This window comes from Diceros bicornis, chromosome 5, assembly GCF_020826845.1.
Source record: "Diceros bicornis minor isolate mBicDic1 chromosome 5, mDicBic1.mat.cur, whole genome shotgun sequence".
Classification (NCBI taxonomy): domain Eukaryota; kingdom Metazoa; phylum Chordata; class Mammalia; order Perissodactyla; family Rhinocerotidae; genus Diceros; species Diceros bicornis.
This window is the reverse complement of record NC_080744.1, coordinates 54876839-54904063: the sequence shown is the minus strand read 5'-3', so window position 1 is coordinate 54904063 and position 27225 is coordinate 54876839. Positions and strand designations below refer to the sequence as shown.

Genomic DNA, 27225 nt, shown 5'->3' with positions numbered 1-27225 from the left:
CCTTTGAGGCTTCACAGCCGGTGGGTTGGGTTGTTTTTGTCTTGTTTTTGTTTGGGTGTCTCTGTGCATATGTGGCTTTAGGAGAAAAAAATTAATTGACATTTATATTAAGAATTTGAGAACAGATCCTGATACTTTCCGTTTCTTAAATGGATACCTTTTACAAAGAGAGTTTCCATTTGTAAGGGTATAAACCATCCCTCACGGCCCCCTACCCCAACCTTGCATAAACTAATGTAAAACCTGCTGTTTGCAACACTCCATTGGATTCTTCATCCCTCCCACCCCCCAACTTCACCCTACTTGAGCAACTGGCCAGATTTATGCTTCCAAGTCACTCAATGTCCTCGTCTATTTTAAAGGAATTAAACTCACTGCTATAACATTTAAGCCATTCTGAAGATCATTTACTAGCACTGCTTCTGCTAGTCTTCAGGCTTCTCAAAACCCCCAACCCAGGCGATAGGAGCAGAAAGAACTTCTCCAGTTTCCCTCTTGAGAAAGGGCACAAAATTCATCCATTGTGTAAGCGTTTCCCCAAATCACAGAGAAAGCCGTTTAAAAACACAGTTGAGTATAGAATCACGTTAAAAAACAAAAGTTACAGAATAGCTGAGTTTTCAAATCAAAAACCTACATTTAAAAAATCAATACTGCCCAAATTTACAAAACAGAAAATAATATAACTTAACTCAATTCTCAGGATAAGACCCCAAACGTACACTTCACTGCATGGTGTTGTCTCTTCCAGTTTTATTTTAAAGCTGTGTGTATTGACTTTGGACTTGAGCCAGGTGAAAAGATTTAACATGACAAAGAGAGCCATTGAAGGTATCATAGTTATAAACTTCCTTATTTGTGGGGCACTTCAGCTAAACAGGGTGTAAGTCTCAAATCTGGGGATGGAGTAGGGTGGAGGCATGTGTGTCTGGGCTGCCTTTGGATTTCTGATCCAGGTCAAAATATCATCAATGGATTTTTTACTTTACTCATTCAACTTCGTCTGAGAAACGATGCCTGCAATTGTGAAAGGAAGGCTCACAATGCCCAAGTTATTTCATTCTTCGCAATACACCATGACGAACTTTCCAGCTGAAAAGAACATTTTCAAATACTGAGTTGAAATCACTCCTTTGCTAAAAATCAGAAATAGGATCTGCATCTTATTTACCTCCATTTATTAAATATGTGTATGTATGTACACACCACTTATCCCTGAATTCTACTTCCTATTAGAGGAAGAATATTTTACCTGACTATTTAAGCTGATAATTTATAAAATGTTTGAGGCCCATGTTAGCTTTATGCTTCCTTCATTCCCAGTTTGAATTCAGTGTTAGTAAATTCAACGAGACTAGAATATTCCAGAGATGGTCTTAATTTTATTTTGCAGGAAATATATTTAAATTTTTTTAATGTAGATGATTTCTTGTTGAGAACAAAGTTTTAAGAGTTTCCTAGCCCAGGGTGGATAAGTTTTCCAGGCTTTCTTGAGCTGATCTTGTTGATATAATTGTGAATTGGGCTTGATGAATGAGTTTAGTTGTCCCCGTCTGACGAGCTCCAGTAGCTTCATGCATTTCAATCAGCCCAATGATTCATTTATTTTCCACCCTTTTTTTTTTTTTTGGCTGTGTGTGGGATCTTTCCTTTTTAAAAATGGTCACAACAGGATTAATTAGCCTTTGCATTAATCCTAAAATTTTTTTTAAAGATAACCCTCTAAATATATAAGGGTGGCAGGTGGTAAGGATTCTCCTGATAGAGTATAATGATCATGATTTCTACGTGGGTTTCTCTGGATTGCACGAGGCTCTCTTGTTTAATCATTTTACACAGTGAAGTGTTAATCACCATTTAAGTTTTTCTTTGTCTTGTGACTTCATTGGTTAAATACACACCTCACTCCAGAAATATTGTGACCCCTTTCAATAAAGTTTCCCTTGGCCATGAGCCATAAAATCTTGGCAAATTTTAATTCTCTGCAAAAATCTGAAGAAAAGCAAATACTTAGAGTCAAACATTTAAAATAACTTCATTCACTTCTTTAAAATAAATGCATCAAGTGTTATTTTCCCACATGAAAGAGTGAAAAGAAATCAATTCAAAGTGAACAGGTTTCCTGACACGCAAGGTGAACTTTTAGGTAACTTCTGAAAAAGAAAATTTCAATAACTGCAATAATTTAAAGGAGCAAGGAAATGAATATTCACTCCAAATAAGATGCATCAGAATATAAGCATTAAGTAAGCAAGTCTGTTTTTACTTTTTGTATCTCCATATTTCCTCTACCTGATTTCTACCTAAGCCTTACATTTATATAAGTGCTGTATATTTTGTGAAATGTATATTTTAAGATAAACAAAAATACATGTAAAGTACTATATTTTTCACTGTTTTTCTTTCCGCACTACACCTGTGCACCTGATCTATAGTAGAAATAGTTTGTTTCCTCTTTCCCTCTGCACAAATATCTTCAAGAGTCCGTCTGAATAATTTCTCCCCCAATCTGCAAGTGCATAAGAGGAGGTTTGATTGTTTTAAAAATAAAATATGAAGAAGACAAGCTACTCACTGTAGTGCAGAAAGCAACCTTCAAGAAGCACTACATCTCTTTTGTAAAGTTATTGTTTGCAGCAACTCTTCAAAAACACACGAAACTAAAATTTGAATTTACATATTTTAATGAGAAAATATTATTTGGACTAGGTTCATAATTTAACGTAGACACCTTTTTAAAATTCTTTGTCTTAAAACAGGCATGCTGGGAACAAGAACATCAATATTTAAAATGCCATGCTAATTCTGTACAGGGAGGGAGAAAAATGAAAGGTAAAAATTTTACAGCTCTGATGACACTACAATTTTTTTAACTTAAGCAGGTCACACCAGAACAGCAGTTCGTTTTCCAGCAAATTACCTAAGATTCTAAAGGAATATAGCAAACAAAAGTGCATTTTACACAGTGTATAATCATTCCTATTCACAAGTATTTACATCTCTTTGCAGCCCTTTAGCTTCTGGGAAGAGTTCTTGTAGCAAACAGAAAGACTTGTCCATGGGAGACCTATCCGGTGACGTCTCCTTCATGTTACCAGTCAGTTTATCTAAGTTCTTCTAGGGTTGACCTGATGCTTTCTTGGTTTGGGCTTATTTCATTTTCTTTCTTTTTCTTTCCAACAATAAAATAAATAGCTAAAAAGGTCTCTAAGTAATCGGAAAGTTAACATCCCAATTAACTTTCCCATCCCCCCCTTCCCGCCCCTAAACCTGGCCAGAAATGAAGAGTAAACATTCACATTACAACAGGTACTTGTAAAGTGGGCTTTGCCCGCTCGCCCGCCAAGCAATACGATTCAAGTTCACTGTTTACATTTTCCGGGCGCTTTGTAAACAATACAAGGTTACTTTTAGTTTTGTTTTGCTTGTGTTGAGGACAATCGTCCCCTTCCCAGCTTGGCAGCCTCTTCCGTAACTCGCAGCCCCTGGAGCCTCTGGCAGGAAACAGAATCCGAAACAAAAAAAAACTCCGCAGAAGCCGAGGAGGCAGGGCCGCTGCTCGGGGAAGCTGTGGTCCGCCCAGCGCCTGCCGGATGGGCGGAGGCGAGTGGGGTAGGAAGATTAGTGGTCCCTTTTCGCGGCAGATTTCCAAGACGTAGACAGAGATCCCGCCCTCCGCTGTGCTGCTGCAGCCCTCAGGGAGTTCTGTTCCAGGAAACCCCTGAGGCGGTTTCTCTGGTCGTAGAACTAACCGCGCCGAGTTCGGAGCCCAGCGGATCCGGACCGAGGGAAGACGCGCTCCTTTCCGCGAAGGCGGGAGGCAGGATTTCCCCTGCCTCTTAAACGGAGGGGGGTTCGGGGCTTCCGGGGATGGGACGGCTCGGCTCAGGTGCCCCCTGCCTTCGCCTCTTGTGGGAGCGAGGATAACTCCCACGCGCCTCCAATCCCATCTGCAAGTTTGTGTTTTGTCTCCTGGGTCCAAAACAAAGTTCTCATGGGGGAGCGAGGGTTGGCCGAAGGTGAAACGGACAAATTAGGGTGGCAGTCCCAGGTCGGGGAGAGCAGGACTGGGGGCCGGGGAAGACGAGTGAGCTGGCGGGGAGGGGAACAAGAGGGGGCGCCGGCCGCTGAGGGTCAGTGCACCGCCACCGAGTGCAAGGCGGAGGCCGGGCTGGTGAGCGTTTCGCTGGGAGTGGCGGGGCTGCTTTGGCTGGTGGCTGTTTGCGAGGACGTGGGGCTGAGCGAGGGAGGCGAGTTCGAGAGCAAGGTGGGGATGGGCGCGGGCAGCGAGGGCAGCGCGGGCACTGCGGCCGGCGTGGGCTTGATGGGCACCGGGATGGCGGGCAGCGTCTGGCCCGCTGCGTGGCACAGCGGCTTCAGCGGCACACCGTAGGCGCTGTAATCGCCACTAGCCATGGAAATGGGGGTGGCCGAATCGATCATGCCTGCAGAACCGTACACGTGTGGCCAGCCAGTGCCCAGCGAGCTGCCCATGGTAGTCAACTGGTTGGGGAGCGGGTAGGCGGCGGGCACCGGCTGCATGGCGGAGAAGGCCAGCCCCCCAGGCATCTTGTACTCGCGCGCGATGATATTCTCGATGGCGAAAGGGTGCTTGAAGCCCGAGGGCTGCGCCACGCCGCCCAGGTTGTAGGCGGCAGCAGGCATCTGCGGCAGGTGCGTGCCAGAGGCCGCGAGCGCGCTGAGGCGCAGCTTGGCCTGCTGCTGCAGATACTGCGCAGCGTCGGCGGGCTTGCTGGGCGCCAGGTGGTCCGACTTGAGCACCTTGAAGCGCTTGCGGCGCCGCAGGAAGCTGCCGTTCTCAAACATGTCCCCGCAGCTGGGGTGCAGCGCCCAGAAGCTGCCCTTGCCCGGCTGATCTGGCCGCCGCGGGATCTTGATGAAGCAGTCGTTGAAGGAGAGGTTGTGGCGCAGGCTGTTCTGCCAGCGCTGCGTGTTCTCCCGGTAGTAGGGGAAGCGGTCCATGATGAACTTGTAGATCTCGCTCAGCGGCAGCATCTTCTCGGGCGAGCTCTGAATGGCCATAGCGGTCAGCGAGATGTACGAGTAGGGCGGCTTCTGGTCGCTGTACGTGTTTCTGCCGGGCCGAGGCATCTTCTTGTTTGCCCCCTTCTTGCTCTGGGTCCGCGCGGGCCGGCGGCTGCTCGGATCTGGCAAGGAGGGGAGATAATGGGGGCAGGGGGGGACATGGATGCACAGACAGACATTATGAGGTCAGCCAGGCCCAGTACCAACTTCGGGGGTGGCGGCTAGGGGCTGCAGCGCTGGATCAGCCGGCGCCCGCGCTCTTTAACCAGCAACTTTGCGTGTAGAGTGAGACTCGGCCAGGGGGCGCGGGAGGGGAGGCCGGCGAGCGGCGCGAGGGTAGCATGGAAGTAAACGGGACCCGGAGCGGAGACCGGGGCAGGGATGCAACCGAGAGTGGCTCACCTTAAAGTTGCTCCAAGTTGCGCGTCCGCATCCAGGATGGCGCTGCAGCTCGCCGCCTCCCTCCCGGCGCGCAGCCGGGGCGCAGTGTCCCGGCTCCGCTGGGCTCCCCACGTCTCTGAGCTCCGCAGCTCAGCCCCGCAGCGCCCGGCGCCGCCCGGTCCGCAGTGCTTCGGAGCAGTGCGCTCCGCGGGCGGCCCAGCTCTGCTGCGAGTCCCGGCGCGGACGGTGGCAGCGGCGGCCTCGGGGCTCAGGAGGGCGCTGCTGTGGGCTCCGCTTCTCCGCTGAGCTAAGTGGCTGCCTCCATGTCCTCCCTCGAACCATCTGATAGTTTTAAGCGGTGACAGGAGCAGAAAAGACCCCTGTAGCGGCGCTTCATTAATGTGCCACTTCTTAGCTATCATATGACAATCGCCTTGGGAGGAGGAGGAAGAGGAGGGGGAGCGGGGGCTGCAGAGGGAGGGGACTGAGCGAGACGGGAAAGCCTGGCCAGCTCTGGTTTCTTTCACACCTATTTACATGGACACCTTGGCCAATAGGAATCACTTCCAGCTCAAGACTGGGCGAGGGGGAAGAGCCTCGGCCGCCGGCGGGGAGCGGGACGCGCCGGCCTGGCTGCGCGGTGTGAAGGTATGAGGAGGCGGCCTCCGCAGAGCGGGGATTCAGGCGACCACTCACGTTCACAGACGGAGCTGCTGCGCAGACGATGTTTGACATGGAAATTGCTTGGCTGGGGTATTCTGTTTCCTTTGCATTGTATCGGGTTTGTATTGTTAGCTAACTTCAGGCATGGCTTTCCCCTGAAGCAGACCCTTTTCCTGCGCTTGGCGTTACCCGGGATGGTTGCATGGGTTGTTATAATGAAAATACACCCTTCCCCCTAGTCCTCCAAGAGGCAGGTCAAAGTTTGGTTTGACCTTCCTAGGCTGCTGCCTTAGCTCTGTACAGTGGGCGTGTATCTTCAAGTGATGGGGTTTTTGAAAATACTTACAAAAATATAATCGGACAGCCTCGTTTAAGAACCCATTTTGAGTCTAAGTGTATTGGCCGAATTAAAAAAAAAATTAAAATAGTGTATCTGGATGAATAGGCACGGTCTTCACTCTTCAAGTCCTCCAGGAATTTAATTAGACACAGGATGAAGGCTCTGGGGCTGTTGGGGCAGACAGTGTGCGGACCTGGGGAGGCCTGAGGTTATTTGGCACACTTTGTCACCAGATGAGCCTCAGGGTCTCTCGCTTTCCCCAGGTGGTTTGAAACTTTAGGAGTTAGGCGTTGCCTGGAAGTTTGCATTTTACAGCCGGAACTTTCTCCCCTGCCCGCCCCCCCGTTTTTTTTTTGCATGGTGAGAACTTAGGGTTTGGAGAGCCCAGCAAAAGCTGCCTGTGGCCCCACCAAAACAGCGGTACCTTCTAGGCTTGCAAAGAACAAGCGAGGTTTCTTTTTGTGGGGAGAGGAGAGGGCGAGGATGTGCCTCAGGTCACCCTGCCCGGTGCGGGCGGCAGGGTCCCTTCGGTTCGGAATCGTATCGAGAGGTTCAATGAATTATTATTATTATTGTCATCATCATCGTCGTCGTCATCATCATCAAATTGCTATGAAATAAATAGTGAGTCGACCTCGCCTGCATGCATTGCCGTCTACAAGTAGACGCTAGGAGTTCCCACTGGTTTCTGCACATTCCCCGACCTTTATGGTTTTTAAAAGTAATTTATTTTACCGCGTTGTTAAAAACTAAATACCTACAGCCTACGCTGAATCATCTTCAGTTAGAAATGTGAGAACTTTTTTTTTTCCCCCCAGGAGGTGGTGGTGGTGGTGGTGTTAGAGTTCTGGGTGTGAAGTTTCGACACCTTTACTATGTTAGAGCATTATTAGTAGAGCTGTTTGAGGTTAGCATAAAAAAAGATCTTTCAGCGCGCGCACGCACACACACACACACACACACACACACACACACACACACACACCCTCCTTTAACCACAGTTTCGGAGGTGGTCAGTAACTCACCAAAACGTAACTTAAACACGATGAATTTAGGAGATTAAACAATTTCATTAATATTGAAAAGGCTCTCGCGTCTGGGCTGCCTCGCTTGAGATGCAAGCGCACGTTTTTCAATATTAACAGAAGTGCTTGAAGAAAAGAATAATGTCATCTTCTTAATTCGGAAAAAATAACGAGGAGGAGGAGGTGGGTGCGAGGGGTGGGGGAGGACGCTGACCTGTCTCTGCGGGTGCAGCTCGAGAAGGGCAGATAAACCCTCCGCACAGAAACCAGGTGGACCCGGTGGGACCTCTGCCGAGCTTCGGCGGGAGGCAGCGGTGCTTCCCGGAGCTGCGCGCTTCAGCTCCTCACGAGGTGCGGCGTTTGGGGGTTACTTGGTGCGGCCGAGTTCGGCTCGAGGGTCCTGGAATGCGAGGAGCTGCGGAGCCCGGGAGCCTGAGGGATCCTTGATGAAGAATAGTGGTGAGGGCTTGTGTTTCCCAGAGAGGCGTTGGTCCACAGCTTTCCTGCTACAGAAGGCAGCTGCCCCTGAGGTACAAAACAGAGAGTGCTCCTGTGGGCGAGGCAGGAGCGCTCCTGGGAAAGAGCGGTACCAGCATCGAAGCCCCTAAGGATTTTTAGGATCCTCTTAGTAAATAGGTGCATATTCATATATAGATACGTAGATAAAATATTGAGAGTGGTTGGGTTCGGGATATGGAAGATCTCTTTCCCCCCAGTGACAGCCAGGAAGATTCTTTTCTACCGGGTGTGTGTGCCTGTTGAGGGTGGGGGATGGGGAGAGAGAAATGTTTTATTTTAACAATTGGCATTTTGTTGCCTTGCAAAGGGCCTTTGTATGGCTGTCCAAATCATTGCTCGGAGTAAACAGAAGATTAACTAAATGCTAAGAGTAGAAACGTTTGGGTTAAAAAAAAATCCAAGTTGGAATAAATCAGTCCATCTCCCCGGGAAAGTTGTCACCACCAAGTTGGACATGCGAGGATACAAGTAGGAATTCGTGTCTGAGGAATCTTCAGAGTTTGGCTAGGGTGAGAATGGGAGGTGAGGCACATTGCCCATGCCCAGGGTTAATTAAGGAAATCGAACCTAATAGCACAAGTTTGTCTTGGGTGGGGTAAGGATACACATTTAAAAAGTGTACTTTGATACAAAATTGTATCTTGTTTTCTACTGAGGATCTACAAAGCCCAGAGAAAGGGGTGGGATTTGCATGCTATTTATAGCGTTTTAAGACCGGTATTATGAAGAGGAGGAGGGAGGTAGCACTTTCCAGAAATCTTGAAAAGTGCATCAGAGTCTATTGTACGGAACCCAAAGCAAACAGAAGCTTTGGGGAGGGGGCACATCCGACCCGGGAAAACTGTATAAAATACACATAAGTCAATTATACCCATGTGCAAACCAAATGGAAATCTCTTTCGTGCAATAGCCATTCATCGCCTCCGCGGAGCCCACCACCGACCACCTTTCTGCTTGGAGAGTTCGCAATAGCCTCTTTTCCCACAAGCTGGACCACACACGGCTACAGATTTCGTAATAATTTATGCTAATTTCCCTCCATAAATCCACAATTCGCTTCAGTGGCACCCGGGCTGCTGAGGGAGTAAAAAGGAGACAGAGGGGTGACAAATACAATATTGATTTTGATTCCTTCTGTTGTCAAGCAGGTGTGTGTGTGTGCGTGAACGGTGGAGCTGGGGATTGGGGGCGGGGGCTCCAGGAGAGGAAAACCGTCCCAAGCCCAGCCAACCCCTTCATCCACACTCCAGAAAGTAACGCGCCCTGGTTTGTTAATATTTACCAAACACCAACGGGAGGTGGAGGGAAAGTACCCGGCAACTTCCGAAGGTTTCCTAGGCGCCAAAAACAATACCCGCCTTCCCGACTTGGAAAGTGAACTCCTGCCTGGAGCGTTTCGGCTAAGCCTTCCTTTGCCTTCTTCTCCTCCTTTCTCCCTCCGAGGCGTTTCCTCCCTCTCCTCGAGTGTCTCCCGCCCCCAGTCTGAGTCTCTCGCTCCCTCTCATCTTTCTCTCCCCCCCCCCCCCGTCCTGGACCCTTGCCCCTCACTTCACTTCGCTTTTTTTCCCCTCTCCCCTCCACTTTTTCCATCTTCTCCAAATCGGCAGTGAAAGAGCTGGGGCCGGGGTGGGGGGTGGGGAAAGGAAGGTCGCGGGCTGGCGCATGTCGATGTTAGGTTTTAGGGCCTCCTGGGGCCCACCCCACCTTTCCAGGCCGCCCCCTGCGCTCGCCCAAATTCTTAGCCCTCTCTGGGAACCCGCGCTAACGCACCGCGCTGCTTTGTCCCATCAGTCATTCTTCACCAAATCTGCACTTTGGTGGCGTGAAACGATTTAACTTTCTTTTCAAAAGGATTTTGTTCCCGGGGTATTCAGCACTAAAACAAACTCCCTCAGCCTGTCAGCGGTCAATTAAAAAAAATTGTCGTCCTGAGTGTCCTGGATGCTGTTTGTGCTCGGAATCTGTGCGCCTCCACCGCCAGCATCCCCGCATGGCACAGCCTAGCTCTAACATTCTGGATCTGGGGACCAGAGGGAACCCGCTCAGTGAGTTCTCCCGACCTGGGGCAACCAGAGGGCACAGTCTTCCGGGTTCATAGGCCCCCCAGGGACCCTCACCCAGTGGGCACCGCGTCAGGGGAAACCTGTCAGCCATGACTTTCCCAAGACCGCCCCAGAAGTTTGAGCCTGCACCCCTGGCCACTTCCACCGAGTCTGGCGGGAAATCAAATTGCCCAAGGAAGAGAGGCGGGGGAGGAGACACATTTTGCGCTCTGGTGCCAACGGCCAAGCGGCAGTGAAAGGACACAGAGCCTTTTCCTCCCCCCTTCGCCAACGCCCCCCACTCCAACCCACCCCCGAGCCGGGCATCAGAAGGAGTCCGGGCTTTTTCCGACTGGTAGAAAAGAATGTCTGCCACGGAACTTTGGAGCCATGTATTTCTTTGGTTGGTGACTGGGTTACATGGGCTTTGGACCTTAACTCACAACAGGGAGGTTGAAAAGAAACTTTCAAAGAGGAGTATATCGCCTGAAGCCAGTTCTCCCGTCCCTGTCCAATCTGGCTGGGTTCTAAGAAAGGCAAGAGTCTCAACCTGCTTCTCAGTCTTCACTCCCATCCAAACTGGGAGGGGGGGGACTCAAATTCTGAGGTGTCCCCTCCTTGGTTCCTGTTGCCTGGCAGTGGGTAAGGCCTCTGGCTGTGGCTGGGGCAACTGAAGTTAAATCTGTGTTTGCCTTGGGGTTGGGAGAAAAGGAGTGGCAACACCCCGCCACACACACACACATTTTAGAAGTATTTCCCAAGCAGCTGCTGCAATTTGGAGAGTATGGAAGGCTCCGTTTTCCCTCCACCACAAGCACAAGACAAACAGTAGCCAGCATCAGGTGCCGGTCTGCTTGACCTCCATCCCCAAGAAGTGCCGCCCCCCACCCGTAGTGAGCAGGGAATTTCAATGTCTGTGAAATCAGCTCTTGCCCTGCTCACCATAATGCCCTCTCTTTGGAATCAGTTTGCTAAATACCATTTGGTCTTTGCTTGCTGTGGTTTGCTTTGAGATTTCAAGACTTTAAAGCCTTAGTTTCCAAATCCAATCCCTCCTTTGCACTAACAATTGCATAGCTTTCAATTGGGCATTACCGAACCTACAAATGTGTTTGTCTAAAAAGTTATTTGCAAAAGGTTGGTGGGAGGATTTTTGTTGTTGTTGCTAAACCCTCCCCATAAGTTTTGCTCTGCCCTATGTGAAATAGAAGAAGCAATTCAAATCTGTTATTATTATTGGAGGAAATATTGCTAAAGCCACCTTGGTATTGAAGGGATTAACTTGCTTTTCTCCCAGCCCCTAACTCTGGGGTTAAGACAGCAGTAGATCAACTGTATAATGTGTGCACTGTTCGCTCATTTGTACAAGCAGAACAAAGGTTGGACTAAGCCAAATTGCATTGCACTTGTGAACCGAGTCCTGATGTGAAGTATCTTTTACAGCGGAGGGAATGAGAACAATTTCGTGTATGTCTAAAAGGGAATAACAAAGCCACTTTCTCGAGCATCTCAAAGTGAAGTAGCGAGGCGTGACATTCCCAGGGTGAGGAGGGACAAAAGCAGGGTCAGGGGGATGAAAAAGAGAATCAAACAGCCACTTTCACATGTCTGCCCTCAACTGCTGCACCTCTCCATAATAGGAAACAAATGTTGTAAAAGGGGGGATTGCTCCCATTCATTCAAAATAGCAAATGATAGCTAAACAACATTGTCAAAACTGAATCAACTTCTGTGCAGTACCACCCAGAAAAAGGTATTGTGTTTTGTTTAATAGCCGGGTGGAGCAAAGGGTCTTTTTTTAAGGGGAGAGGGGGAGAAAATCACCCTATACTTTTCATATTAATTTTCTTTGTCAAGAATTACTTGTTTGCTCAGATTTTAAGGAAAAATATAAGTATCTGTGGCTAGGCACCCACTCTTAAAATGTTAATTTTTGGAGGATTTTGGGAAAGCAGAAACAGGAAGGCGAGTTTTCCCTTTATAAAGTGTTTCAAAGCTTCCAATAAGTGGGAAAACTTTTAACCTGCTTTGAATGTGTTATTTGGAAAAAATAAGATATTGATTGCAATAGAATATTAAGGTCAATCCTGGACAGTAGGCTAAATGTACTTTGCTCACAAATTTGAAAAATAATCGATTCTAGGGGAACTGCAGATATCTGCAATGAAAAATATTTTGCATCCATAATATTTGTTGGTGCATTCTCCCGCTTTAATTTGTTTTGAAACCGGATAACCTGTAGGTCTTCAGCCTTAAAACTCCGCGCTCTGCTTTGTTCAGGCTGACGAGGAGGAGAGCTTAACCCGGTGGACGTGTGCAGTATATGTGTTTTCTTAATGGCAGAAGCAGGTTTCGCTGAAGACCACAACAGCCTTTAGATACAATAACTCGCTGTGTTCCTGGGAAGGTTAAAACCATTTGATTTCTCTTTTTCTTTCCCTCTCTCTCCCTCTCTCCCTCCCTCTCTCCCTCTCTCCCTCTCTGTTTGGGCTTTTTGTTTTTTGTCTCCATGCGTCCCCCGCTGAGCTGCCACCCACAAAGCGGGGTTTGGAAAAGAAAGAAAGAAAAGAAAGCAGGCGGCTGATCCTTACTGGCCTCCCCCAGCTAAGAACGGCCAGGAGGCGGGGCTTGGCGGGGCCTGCAGCGCCGTCCAGCGCTCGCCGCCCCTGGGCGGCCGGGTCCTTCCGCTCAGGCCCGGCTCACCTGGGACGAGGGTTTCGCTTCGCGGGTCCGGGTGAGGGGTGTCGACCCCTCGCGGGGTGCCCTCGTCCTCAGCACCGCCCCTGCTGCGGACGCTCAATTTGCTCACTCCTGGTGGGTCGCTGTGTACTGACAGGCTGTAGGGGGAAACCAGGTTGCCCCGAAGGCTTATCTGCGCCTCAACAATAGATCCACCGTCTTCTGTGTTCCTCAACCTCTCTCTGCTTCCCCCTTTCCTCTCCCGCTCTACCCCTATCCTTTCTTTCTCAGACTCTGGTTTCAATTTCCGCAGCGGAACAGACACCAGATTTTAGGTCCAGAAACTAGTCGCCTTCCCAGCAATGCAGAATGTCCTGGATCGGCAATGCATTTCCTTGGGTCCCCAGCCGGCCCAACCAAATGAAATGAAGGAAGGAAGGGAGGGAGGAAGAAAACAGAAAACTTAAACATTTCCACCCCAACCCCATCACCCGCATACCTCTGCGGCATAGTGGTAGGCCATGATAAGTGGGTGGCTCCAGAGAGAGGGATAAATCGTTAACTCGAAGTTCATGGCATCCGTGCAGTGTTTAGGAGACTTGGGCACTTAAAATTGTGACTGACATTGTTCACCGCCCCCTGCCCCCCGCACCAACAGCGGCCCTAGTAAGCAACCCCTCACCTCCCCCTCATTTATTTTATTTAATATTTTTATTAAGGAAGAATTTTGGAGATATATGTTTATATATAAATACTTATATATTTAAAATAAATATTAAATCTGCACTGCCATTTTTCCCTTAAAGTGCCTCCCTCTCTCCATCTTTTGGATAAATCCAGAACCACGGAACATTTAATAATTCCAAAAAATAATTCCGATTCAGCCGGTGAGTTTCTTTGGAGTGATAACCATTTGTTTGTGGTGGCCATAGCGATTTGATTGGTGGAGCCGATGGCTTCCCTTAACTAAGGTAGGCTGCCTTTTCTTCCCGCGCCGGCAGTAAAGACAACCTCTCACCTCTCGTTTCACCGCCCCCCTCCCCAGAGCAGTTTGGGTTCATAGTCTTTAACTGGCTCTCCTGAATGCCCGGAGTTTGGGAAGGCTATTGATGTTTCCGTTCCGTTCGTTCATCCTCTTTTCACCTATTTTTCTTTAATTGAAAAGAAAAAAAACTACACACAGAGTAAATTAGATGAACCGTATAGAGTGAATAGAGTGAGTCAGATCCTTCCCTTTTTCCATGTCTTTTACCCCTTTCCAAAAGGACAGAGGGAGCGGCGGGACTCGTAGGTTCCACAGATCTTTGGTAATTATTAGCAACTTAGGTTCTCGCGTCCGGATCTCTGCGACCTGTTGATGACTCGAGTCGCGGAGCGCGGAGCTCCGCGTGGAAGTTGGTTATGTAAACTGCTTGTGTATTTCACATTATCATCGCGCTGTCTGGAGGCAATGTAGATTTTCTAAAGATCTAATGAATAAACAACTAGCAACTGCTGGCGGTGTAATTTACATTGTTAATGCCTACATGTGTATAATAAATATGCATTTGTATGTCGTCAAATAAACTCTTTTTAGTTTCTAACCTGTGGTGATTTTTTTTTTCCCCAAAAAGAAAGAGGGTGGGGGGAATCTCGTCTTTCCAAGGAAGAGAGTTTATTTCACTTGCGTGGCTCTGGTGAACAGGGCTCTGCCATCGAGTCCAGGTGTAGGGTCCGCAGCCAGGCTGTCCCTCCTACCCGCCGAGGAAAGCTCGGCTGGGAGGACCCCGGGCACTGGACTCGCCAAGAAAGGGAGAAGCGCCCAGGAACTTGGCGCGGTTGGGGGATGGCGGCGCATCCTGGACCCGGGAGAGGACAGCGTCCACAGGATCCGCGTATTGTCCCCCGAGCTATCGCCCTGCCCCCAAAGAGAAGTGCCAGCGACTTCTCTCAGCTCGCCACTTGGGTTGGGAGAGTTGGGCTGCTGTGGCTTCGACAACCTCTGGGAAAAGTTTCCCTCGGAATTTCCCAAGTAAAGACTTTTCCCCACGCGCCTCTGTAGACAGCATTTCGGACCCGCCTGGGGGACCGCAGGGAGGAAAGAGACGCTCTGGCCCCGGGTCGGAGTCTTACACTCCGCCGGATCGGCCGCTTCCCCCGGTAGGCAACCTCGCGGAGGGCAGCAGGAACACGGACGCCCCCGGGACCCACGGCCTGCCGAGCCGCGGGGTAGCTGCTGTTTTCAGAAGCCCTCCCTGCGTGTCCCTCGCCGCTTATTTCAGGCTGGGCGCCGACATTTGATATCTCTCCCTTCCACCAACCAGGTGCCACTTTCTTAGCGCGCTCGAAGGCAAATGTCTCATCTTTTCCCGTCCTGGATCTGGAATACATTATTTTAATTAAGTCTATGGCGATTTACTTTCCTCTGAGATCTATTCCACGGCGCAATTAGGAACGTATTGGTGCTAGCTCCTATGAATATTCAGGAGCATGTCAATTAATTAGCAGACAGAGGAATCTCATTATGGTGCTCAAAACCCTTTTAGTGTTAAACAGAATTAAGGGGGTATTTGGCAATGCGCTGGATTAGTGAATATTTTACTGTGCACTCATTTAACTTCATTATCATAGCACTTACACTACTCTCTGATTTTATTAATTAAATTGCTCATTAATTTGTCCAAAAAGGATAAAAGTTTTAACGTGCCACCCAATAACTTGGAAAGTAAACTTTCGCCCTGCTTGATCTTCGCTCCCGGCCAGAAGAGGACAGATGGCGGCTTGCACAGCCGGAGATGGAGGCGCGGTTCTCCTCTCCCTCCACTCTCAACTTTGGGGAGCGCACGCACTCCGGCTCCCCACACTCGGGGAGCAGCGGGATGTCTAGGAGGAAGGGCCGCGACCACACAGCAGCCTATTTGCTTTTTGCCTTCCGGGACTGGCCTGGAAATCTGAGTCGTCCTTCAGCACGCAAAAAAAATGAAAGCTTTTCGTTCGCCCCCGGGAGTGCGGGTGACTCGGTCCGGAGCGATTTGTTCAGGGACCCGGGAAGAGCCCTAGGGACTTCGGTCAGCGCGCCCAGGCCCCTCTGCCTCCAGGCCCCAATGCTCGCTGTTTCCCAAAGGCGTGAGCAAAATGCATTTCGTGGGGTCAGCATCCGCGACGCCCCCTAAAGGCCTGCTGAGAGCAGCGCCCACGCCCTAGGCCACTTGAGGCCTTTGTCGGAACACTCTGCCCTCGACCGGGGTCACCCCTCGGGCTTCAGCCGGGTTCGCGCCCAAGTGCCGCTCACGCCCACCTGTACCTCCCCCCATCCTACCCCAAAAGGTTAGAAAGACAAATATTAAAATTACTTGCACAAAGGGAACTGCTAAAGAGATCCCAAATTAATATGCATGTAAAATTAATTAGTTGCATTTCGTGACATCAAAATAAGTACCTGGGAAACAGAACACCTTCTGGGCATTGGGAACATATGCTGGAATTAGAGTTAATTGACTAATTACATAAATTAGGCATTAATTTTGCAACACATCAAGTATAAAAGATATCTCAATTAATTTTGCATAAATTACCAGGTGAAACGGGGCAGCGGTCCGGCCAGGATCCCGGTTCTCCGACCTCTCTGCCCTTTAGGGCCCAAAAGCTAGGCGGCGCGGCGGGCGCCCGGGTTGAGGCTGACTGGCCCGCGAGGAGAGACCGAGATCTGCACCGGGAATCGCCGCCCGCGCAGGCTGATGACCCGGGGCAATCGTTAATGCGAAGAAAACTTCCCCACTCATTAAAATCAATTACGTGAGGTTAGATTGATCAGCTTTTGTCAGAAAAGAGCGAAGCAGACCCCTTTACTAGTTTCCCCTCCCCCTAAGTGCCCCCCCAATCCACCTGGTTCTGTAGCGATCCGGGGCCGTCGCTGAAAAGGTCCCGCCGGCTGGTCCTCAGTTTCCCTCGCTGAAGACATTAATTTTTCTGGGTTTGACGTCGGCTCTGGGCCACTTTCCATCGATCTGGACTCTGGCCTGGCTGTGCAGGACGCCTGGTTTCTCTTGGTGGTCTACATCCTCTCGGGCACACCATCACTCCTTACTCACGAATCCAGATTTGAGGGAGTGATGCTAAGTGATTTGAATCTCGTCCGTTTTGAAGTGGCTGTAAATTAATCTCTGGGATGTGAAATCTAGGTAAATAACCCAAACATTCTCCTAGAGGACTGGTTCGTCGGAGCCCCTAGCTTCCTCCCCCCTCTATGGCATAAATGATTTCTCTCCTTTCTCATGGATGAAAGAACAGAGAGGACACAGCATGGGTGTTCAGTTTAGTTTTCTGGGTCGCCCTTCCCTAAGAGGAGCTTCAGGGAACACACTAGTAATTCTCCCTCAAAAACCATCATATGTAACATTTGCCTTTAAAACAGTTTATTGTTGGCAAAATATTAATAATCTTGACAGCAACTTTCCCCTAAGTTCTCTACACATTATAAGTGAAAGGAAAAGGAGTCTCAAAGTAAAAGGGTTATTTGAGCAGTGGATCAAGTCATGCCACTTCCAAACCCTAGTGAAACCGCAACAAAACTCTTTATATGCATTCCTCACATAAATTACCACCAATTACAACACAGTTTGGTTCTGTTGATCTAGTGGAACGTTACTAATGGAGGGACAGATTTCTCCGTAGCTTCTGGAGCTGTCAACATGTGCCTGGTGGGTGGTTTGTAAAAGTATCTGAAGTCACAGACCCATGCCCCACCTCTGCCCCAAGATTCCCAAGTTGTAATCATTTTCTTTTTGCCAACGCAAACACAGAGAATGAAAGGAAATCCTGAGAAACCCTTTATCGTCTGATTATATACATCTTCATCAAGGTGCCTAGGTGACATTTGTTAGAATATAGTCCTAACTCCTGATGGGCTTAAAGAAACCTATGAATTCCTGAGGTTACTGAGACAAGTACTCATTTTGATGTAGAGGTTTCCTGCGGTAGCCAGATGCTGAAGGCACTTGAGGGAGATGTCGACAAGTGGATAATTGTCAGCAGAACTAAAACAGACACTTTGTTTACAGTCGAGCATGATTAATTGAGAGTAAATAAAACAGCACTCTTTATAAAATCACCATCCAAGTTCGAAAAAGGCGGTATGTTTCTAGGAATAAAAGAAGTGGACTTATGTACAAGGGCTAGTTTTGCCAGCCCCTTGAAGCAGCAGCTGGCAGTGGTGTGTATCAGAAATAGATACACTTTATTGCTTTGCAGCTGGTCTGCTTTTTAAAAAGTTTTTTTTTGCCAAATTTATAGCACTGGATTAGAAACATTTTTCTCCTAATTCACTGAGTTTTAAATTCCTCTCATTAAAAGATTATTCTTCCCCCTCCCTTCATTCTCTCTTTAAAATGTGAAACTCACTTAATGCAAAATAATTTTTAAAATGAACCAGATGTGATAAACCCAAACTGATGTTGTCAAATAAGGCTATTAAATGCCATTGTGATACTACAGTTTGTAAGAGAGCATTTCTATTCCCTGTGGCTCTCATAAATTGCAGAGGCCAGACTCGAGTAAACATCTTATGATTGTCCAACATAATAAATTTTAATGGAACAGGAAATATGTCTTTCTTTCAAAGCACAGTGTGACATATATGCAAAGTATTTTTTTGGCCTTTGTCCTGCTAGGCCAGAGGGTAACCAGGCGAACACCTTTCTAATAAACTTTGCTAATCATGTTTGTGCAGATTAGTGCTGCAGGCATACTGATCATTGCCTTGGATAGATGCCTTGAATGGATTGAGTTTTGGCAGTCTATAAGTGGATGTTCTTCGTATTGTACTATCATGCCCAATGAAATTCAAAGCAATGAGCCTAAGGCAGTTAGAAATAGTTTTGGATTACTAACAACTCAAGTGAATTCACTCCTGTTGTCCTCCTGTAAGTCTGGATACAGAAACACAAGTCAGGCAAATAAGATGCGAACCAGGACTTTCTTCGCGCGGCCGGAAAGGGCTTTCTCTTGGGACTTCTTGCAGTTAAGAACCGTCTCCAGGAGCTTCTGAGACTAAAGCAAAAGCAGAGTGGCATGGAAGGATGGAAGCAGAGAGTGAGTCGTGGGGAGGAAAAAGAAAATGGAGGAGGAAGAAGAGGAGGAGGCAGCAGAGGAGGAGGAGGAAAAGAAGAAGAAGGAGAAGGAAAAGAAGAAGAGATGGATCCTTTCTCTTCTGTGATCCCCGGACTTTTTGTGAATCGATACTTTTTCCTTTGCCTTGAGCCTTTTTGAGCTAAGTTCTGAAGGGGTCACGACTAATATACTTTTCCTATTGTCGTGAGACCCAGAGCAGCTTTCGTCCTGAAAACCTTGCCTATTCCTTCTGTTTCTCCTCACTGTACGTTGGTGGGCGCTGTATGTTGCTGGTGGGCACTATCTATTGCCTTGCTGATTGCACACTTGTGGGGATGCTTATCAGGGCTCCCAGAGCTTTGCCAGTCTTAGGATGAGGAGCTAAAGTAATGTCTCCATCAGCATATCCCTAAGCCTTTAAGAAATCTTAGAAGTCGAACAGCTTCCCCCTCTCCCTCCCTTTCTTTCATCCTTCCTTCATTCTATAAGCGTTTCTGAGGACTAATTCAGTTCTAGGTCATTAAATAGCAAAGCAGGGCTCTGATAAATTCATTTCAGTTTAAATTTCAATTGGTGAAAGAAAATACATACCCAAGAATAGGCACCAGCTTCTCAGATTGGAGTTTTTTTCATGCTGTAAGCTCTTCATAATTTCAAAGTATTTTAAAAAATACGTTCTCTCATTTGACCCTCACAATAACCCATAGGGGAATGGAATCTATGAATAAAAATGGCCAACAGCCATTGAGTGCTACGTATTAGGCCAGCAATTCTGAAAGTGTAGTTCTGGGACCCTGGAGTTCTCTGAGAGCCTTATATGGGTTCCATGAGGTTCACATGATCTTCATGATAAGACATTATTTACCTTTTCCACTCTTATTCTTTCACTAGTGTACAGTGGCGTTTTTCGGAAGCATCATGCCGTGATTTTTGGGACAGATTGAATACAGAAACATGAGAATCTAATTGTTTTCTATTAAGCCAGACGTTAAACAGGTTAACAAAAATGTGAAACAATGGTACCGTTCTCATTAATTTTTTTGTTGTAGAAAATAGATTTTCTTTTTTTTGTGTGAGGAAGATTAGCCCTGAGCTAACATCCGTTGCCAATCCTCCTCTTTTTGCTGAGGAAGATCGGCCCTGGGCTAACATCCGTGCCCATCTTCCTGTAGTTTATATGGGATGCTGCCACAGCATGGCTTGACAAGTGGTGCGTTGGTCCGCACCAGGGATCTGAACCTGCCAACCCCGGGCCTCTGAAGCAGAGCACGCCAACTTAAGCGCTTCGCCACTGTGCCAGCCCTGAAAAAGATATTTTTATAAAAATATGTTATTTATGTTAACACGTAATGGATTTATTATTTTTTAAGTGAATTAACAAATAAATATTTAAAAATTTTCCCAGTTTTAATTTTGAATGCAGTAAATAGCTATAAATAAACTCTGATAAACAAAAGCCTTTGGGGTAGGCTCTGCTATCATCTTTTTTTTTTTATATAATTTTATCTATTTATTTTACCCCCCAAAGTCCCAGTAGATAGTTGTATGTCATAGCTGCACATCCTTCTAGTTGCTGTATGTGGGACGCGGCCTCAGCATGGCCGGAGAAGCGGTGTGTCGGTGCGCGCCTGGGATCCGAACCCGGGCCGCCAATAGCGGAGCGCGCACACTTAACCGCCAAGCCACGGGGCCACCCCTCTGCTATCATCTTTTAGAGATAAGGAAACAAAGGTTGGGAGTGAGCTTAGGAAACCTTGAGGTTCCACAGACAGTAGGTAGGATGGGAGCTCAAGGCACTCTGCTGCCAGAGTTTGAGATTTGACTTCTATTTTATAGTTGAAATTGAAGTGTTCCTGTTCTTAGTTAAGAATGCTGAGACCCAGAAAGGTTATGTGATTTGCCTAAGCTCACACAGCCAGTGACTGAGCTAGGGCTTCCACAGGTCATCCCACTATAGCCAATGACCACTATACTCCCTACTGTCCATTCAGTGGTGTGAAAGGAAGCTGGCTCTTGGTGGGGAAAAGCCTTCATTTGTAGTATTTGCCGATTTCTGTAGTGTAAATACTCCCACCATGGCTGATTTCAAGCCATGACTTCCCATCAACTGGGAAGAGATGAGCACAACGGGCTTTTGTGAACTGGTAAAAGCTGGCTCTAGTATACCAGTGCCTCCACTCTGTCTCACATATAATTTTGCTCTTTATCTTTGAAATTGTTTTCGGGTCACCTCAAAGTAACCATGACGTGGTAGATGATTCCCTGCTCTTGGACTCAAAAGACCTGGCTTCATCTCCCAGCTCTGCTGCTTACTCGCACAGTAAACTTGGGGAAGGGACTTCATCTCTCAGACTCAGATTCTGCTTGTAAAACAGGGCCCATAATATCTGCCCTGCCTATCTCGCTGTTTGTGTGTGCGCGCACATGCATGTGTTCAGGAAATGCGTTCCTTTATATGAAACCACTTTATGAAATGCAAAATGTTATACAAATGTGAGACATGTTGACTGGACTGATCTGTTCCTTGTTAGATGTGCCCAGTTCACAATCCTCCTCTGGAACATCTTTTCTAGGTTCTTTATCCTTGGTCAGAATTGATGGTTTTCTTCTTATACTTCCATAATACTTTGTCCATACCTCTATTTCACCACCCATGCATCATCTCATAATTGCTCTTAAGTCTGTCTGTCATCAAAGCAGTAGAATGCAATAGTTAAATTCTCAGAATCTAAAGCAGTGTTGTCCAGTATAAACATAATGTAAGCCACGTATGTAATTTTGAATGTAGTTTCTCGTAACCACATTTTAAAAAGTAAAAGGAAACAAGTAAACTTAATTCAATAATATATTTTATTTTAATCCAATCTATCTAAAATATTATCATTTCTACATACAATCAATATTAAAAATTACTAATGTGATATTTTACATTCTTGTTTCATACTAAGTCTTTGAAATATGGGGTGTATTTTACACTTACAACATATTTCAATTCAGACTAACCACATTTCAAGTGCTCAGGAGCCACATGTGGCTAGTGATTACTATATTGGGCAGCATAGCTATAATATCAGTCTCCTTGGGTTCAAATCCCAGCTTTTCTATTTACTAGCTGGACAATTTACTTGGCCTCTCTGTTTTTCAATTTCCATTTTGTGAAATGGAATTAATAATGCCATCCACACCACAGGGTTGTTGAAAGAATTAAGTTAATATATACAAATAGTGCTTAGTATAAAATATGCATACCATAAATGTTAAACATGATAGTTTTATTTTTAGATTGTAAGATTTCTAAAGATAAAACTGTATTTTATTCATATTCTCATTTTTCAGAACCTAAAATTGTGGCTGACATACAGTAGGTCCTCTGCATTGGCTGGCTGGCTGAATGAAAACTGGCTTCTACCACTTACTGCATATAGCATCAAAACTTCAGATGAAATCCTGGACATTGTAAGCAATGGCAACTGAGCATTACCTATTAAATGGCGGTAGTGGTGGGGAGATACCATTTGCAGATGTATTTTAAAATAATCAGCTTTGTTAAGGTATAATTATCATAAAACTCACCCATTTTAAGTGTACAGTTCAGTGAGCTTTGACAAATATATCAATCAATCAATACATAGAACATTTTCAGCACCCAGAAAGTTTCCTTGTTCTTCTTTATAGTCAATCCTCTCTCCCCACCCTCAACCCTTGGCTACCATTGATCTGCTTTCTGTTACTTTCGCTTTACCTTTTTAGAATTTCATATGAATGAAATCAGAAAACACGGGGTCTTTTGTGTCTGGCTTCTTTTACTTAGTGTAATGCTTTGAGGTTCATCTGTGTTGTTCCATGTATCCATAGTTCATTCCTTTTTATTGCTGAGTAATATTTCATTGTACAGATATACTACAATTTGTTATCCATTCTCCTGTTGATGAACATTTGAGTTGTATCTAGTTTTTAACCATTATTCTCTTAAAGCATCTTTCACAGAGCAGAAGTTTTTAATTTTAAAGTCAAATTTACCAATTATTTCTTTTATGGATCATGCTTGTGGTGGTGTATCTAAAAAAAGACATCCATTATATTGAAGGTCACCTAGATTTTCTCCTATGTTATCTTCTAGAAGGTTTTATAGTTTTGCATTCTACATTTAGGTCTATGATTCCTTTTGAATTAATTTTTGTGGAAAGTATAATGTCTGTGTCTAGATTTATTTTTTTGCATGTGGATATACAGTTGTTCCAGCACCGTTTGTTGAGAAGACTATCTTTTCTCATTGAATTGCCTTTGCTCTCTTGTCAGTGTTTATTTTTGGACTTTCTCTTCAGGTCCACATATCTAGATTTACAGTAGTTCTGCATTTTTTGATTACTGTAGTTTTATAGTAAGTCTTGATATGTCTCAAGCGTTGTAAGTCTTCAAACATTATTTTTCTTTTTCAAAATTGTTTTGGCTATTCTAGGTCCTTTAAATTATATAGAATTTAAAATCTATATAAATTTTAGAACGAACTTGTCAATGTCTACATAATCTCTAGGATTTTGAATGAGATTGTTTAAAATATCGATTTGGAGGAGAATTAACATCTTAACAATATTGAGTCTTCCAATCCAGAAACATGGTATCTCTCTGCATTTTTTACATCTTCTTTAATTTTGCTCAACAATATTTGGTAGCTTTCAGTGAACAGATATTGCATATTTTACTAAATTTATCCCTAAGAAACTCGTGTTTTTATTCTATTATAAATGGTATGGTTTTTTAAAATTTAAATTTCCAATTGTTTGTTGCTAGAATATAGAAAGACAATAGATCTTTATTTACCTTATATTCTGCAGATTTGCTAAACTCACACATTATTTCTAGTGGCTTTTATATAGATTTGTTAGATTTTTCTATGTGCACTATCATGTCATCTGTAAATAAACGCAGTTTTACTTCTTCCTTCTCAATCAGTATGCTCTTTATTTAGTTTTCTTGCCTTATTGCACTGTCTAGGACCTCCAGTAAAATGTTGAATAGAAATGTGAATAGAAATGCTCACTTTGTTCTTGATCTTATGGGGAAAACGTTCAATTTTCCACCATTAGGTATGATTGCTGTAGGTTTTTCATCAATGTTATTTATTAGATTGAGGAAGTTCCCTTCTATTGCTAGAGTTATTTTTTAAGTCATGAGTGGAGATCAAACTGTATCAAATACTTTGCATCTATGAGATGATCATATGATTTTCCTTTATCTGTTAATATAGTGAATTATATTGGTTGATATTGCAATATTAAATCAACCCACTTGGTCATGATGTATTACTCTTTTTATATTGCTAGATTCAATTTGCTGAAGGAATTGGTTTGTAGTTTTCTTTTCTTGTCTTTTTCTGGTTTTAGAATCGAGTAATTATGGTCTCATAGGTGATTTGGGATATGGCCACTTCTCTTCTATTTTGTGGAAGAATCTGTGTAAAATTAATATTATTTCTTTTTTTTTTGAGGAAGATCAGCCCTGAGCTAACATCCATGCTAATCCTCCTCTTTTTGCTGAGGAAGACCGGCTCTGAGCTAACATCTATTGCCAATCCTCCTCCTTTTTTTTTCTCTCCCCCAAAGCCCCAGTAGATAGTTGTACGTCATAGTTGCACATCCTTCTAGTTGCTGTATGTGGGACACGGCCTCAGCATGGCCGGAGAAGCAGTGCCTCGGTATGCACCCGGGATCCGAACCTGGGCCGCCAGTAGCGGAGCACGCACACTTAACCGCTAAGCCACGGGGCCGGCCCAATATTATTTCTTCCTTAAATCCTTGGTAGAATTCACCAGTGAAGCCATCTGGGCCTGGAGTTTTCTTTGTGGGAAAGGTATTATCTAAAACTTCAATTTCTTTAATAGATATGCTATTCACATTATTTACATCTTCCTGAGAGGGCTTTGGTAGTTTGTGTCTTTAAGGACATTTGTCGTTTCATCTAAGTTGATTGATTTGTTGGTATAAAGTTGGTCATAATGTTTCCTTGTTATTATTTTAGACTTCTCTTATCTTTTTCTTGATCAGTCTGGTTAGAGGTTTATCAATTTTATTGCTATTTTCAAAGAATCAGCTTTTGGTTTCATTGATTGCTGTTGTTTTCCTGTTTTTTATTTCACTGATTTCTGCTCTGATCTCATGGTTTCCTTACTCAAGCTTCTAGTAGGTCTAATTCCCTTTTTACATATTTTCTTTTTTATTGAAGCTGGAAGCTTAGATTATTGAATTGAGATCTTTGTTTTCTAATATAGGTATTTAATGCAGTCAATTTACTTTTAAAGATTGCTTTGCTTCATCTGTAACCTTTGATATATTTTCATTTTCATTCAGTTCAAAAAATTTTTTTAACTTCCCTTGTGATTTCTTCTGTGATCCATGTGTTATTTATAAGTGTATTTCATTTTCAATTATTTGGAAATTTCCAGATTTTTAAAAACTGATTTCTGGTTTCAATCCATTGTTGTCAGAAACCATACTTTGTATGATTTTAATCCTATTATATTTACTAAGCCTCTTTAATGGCACAGTGTATGGCTTATTCTGGTGAATGTTCCAAGTACACTTGAAAAAAATGTTTATTCTGTTGTTGGATGGAGTGTTCCATTAGTGTCAATTAGGTCAAGTTGGCAGAGAGTGTGGTTCAAGTCTTCTATATCCTTACTGTTGTTTTCTATTTACTTGTTCTATCAATTACTGAGAGAGGAATATTGAAGTCTCCAACTAAAATTGTGGATTTGTCTATTTCTTCTTTTAGTACTTTAGTCTTTGGCTTTATGTATTTTGAATTTCTGTTTTACTTCCATAAATATTTAGGATTATTATGTTTTCTTGATCAATTAATCCCTTTATCTATGAAATGTCCATCTTTATCTCTTGTTTATTCTTTGTTTTGAAGTCTGTGTTATCTGATGTTAATATAGCCACTCAGCTTTATTTTGATTAGAGTTCTTGTGGTATCTTTTTCATCCTTTTACTTTTCAAGCTATTTGTATTTTTATATTTAAAGTGGATTTCTTGTAGACAGCATGTAATTGGGTCTTACATTTTTATCTAATTTCACAATCACTGCCTTTTAATTGGAGCATTTAGACCATTTACACTTATCTATATGTAGTTGGACAGAAAACTACTATCTTGTTATTTGCTTTTTTTTTTTGTCCCATATGTTTGTTATTCTTTCACCCCTTTTATTGTCTTCTTTTTGAATATTTTTATGATTCCATTTTATATCCATTATGAGCTTACTAGCTATACTGTTTTTCTCTTTCTTTCCTTCTTTTTTCTTTTGTGGTTGCTCTAGGGTTTAAAATATATGATTTTAATTTAGCACAACCTACTGTCAAATAATATTATACTACTTCATTTGTAAAAACCTTGTAACAATTTACTTCTATTTTCCTCCTCTTGCCTTTTGTACTATTGTTATAATACATTTTACTTCTATATATGCTCTGAATCCTACAATGTACTGTTATTATTTTTGTTTATCTTTAAAGAGATTTAAAAATGAAAACAAATGTCCTATATTTACCTAAATATATGCCTCATTACTCTTCATTCCTTTGTGTTGATCCAAATCTCCATTGGGAATCATTTTCCTTCTTCCTGAAGAACTTCATTTAACATTTCTTGTAGTGCAGGTCTGCTGGTGATGAATTCTCTCAACTTTTGTTTGTCTGGGAAAATATTTGTTTTGACTTAAATTTTGAATGATATTTTCACTGGGTATAGAATTCTAGATTATCAAGTTTTTTCCTTTCAGTACTTTAAAATTTTTGTTCCATTGTCTTCTGATTTGCATGGTTTCTTATGAAAAGTCTCTGCTAATTCTCATTTTGTTCCTCTGTATGGATTGCATGTGTTCTCTCTGGTTGCTTTTAAGATTTCATCACTGGTTTCAGTAATTTGATTCTCATGTGCTGTGTCATGCTTTATTCTGTGTGTATTTATTATGGTTAGACTTCTCTGAGCTCCTTGGATCTGCGAGTTTATATTTTCATCACATTTGGAAAAATTTTGACCATTATTCTGAAAATATTTTTTGCTCCTCCTCCTTTTTTCTGGAACTCCAACTTCATATATATTAGATTGCTTAATATTGTCCCACAGATCACTGATTTTTATTAGTCGTTTCTCTCTCTCTCTCTCTCATTTTGGATAAATTTTATTCCTATGTCTTCAAGTTCCCGATTGTTTCTTCTGCAATGTCTAATCTTCTGTTACTCTCATCCAGTACATTTTTATTTCTGATATTAAGTTTTTCATGTCTAGAAGTTTCATTTGGGTCTTTTTTAGCCTGTATATGCTAATTAAGCATCTCTGTCCTTTCAGGATCTGTTTTTATTGAAGGATTTTTCTGCTGATTGTGGGTCATATGTTTTGCATGCCAGGTAATTTTGATCAAATGCTGGTCATTGTGAATTTTA

General features: G+C 44.4%; 1 protein-coding gene and 1 long non-coding RNA gene across 3 annotated transcripts in view; one reads left to right on the top strand and one right to left on the bottom strand.

The window, feature by feature from the left end:
* Positions 1–4017: 4017 nt before the first annotated feature.
* FOXB1 (forkhead box B1) lies at positions 4018–5875 on the bottom strand. The gene is made up of 2 exons (XM_058541724.1): positions 5449–5875; positions 4018–5168 (listed from the first exon to the last, which is right to left on the bottom strand). The coding sequence occupies exon 2, from the start codon at positions 5110–5112 to the stop codon at positions 4135–4137; it is 978 nt and encodes a 325-aa protein (XP_058397707.1). The 5' UTR covers positions 5113–5168; positions 5449–5875; the 3' UTR covers positions 4018–4134.
* Positions 5876–5972: 97 nt separating this feature from the next.
* LOC131406139 (uncharacterized) overlaps positions 5973–27225 on the top strand; it is a 75319-nt gene continuing 54066 nt past the window's right edge. The window contains exons 1-2 of one of the 2 annotated variants that reach the window (XR_009220074.1): positions 5973–6075; positions 22119–22238. This is a non-coding gene — a long non-coding RNA (uncharacterized LOC131406139). Of the gene's footprint in view, positions 6181–22118; positions 22239–27225 lie in introns of both variants that reach the window. The other variant, XR_009220073.1, reaches the window with a different exon arrangement.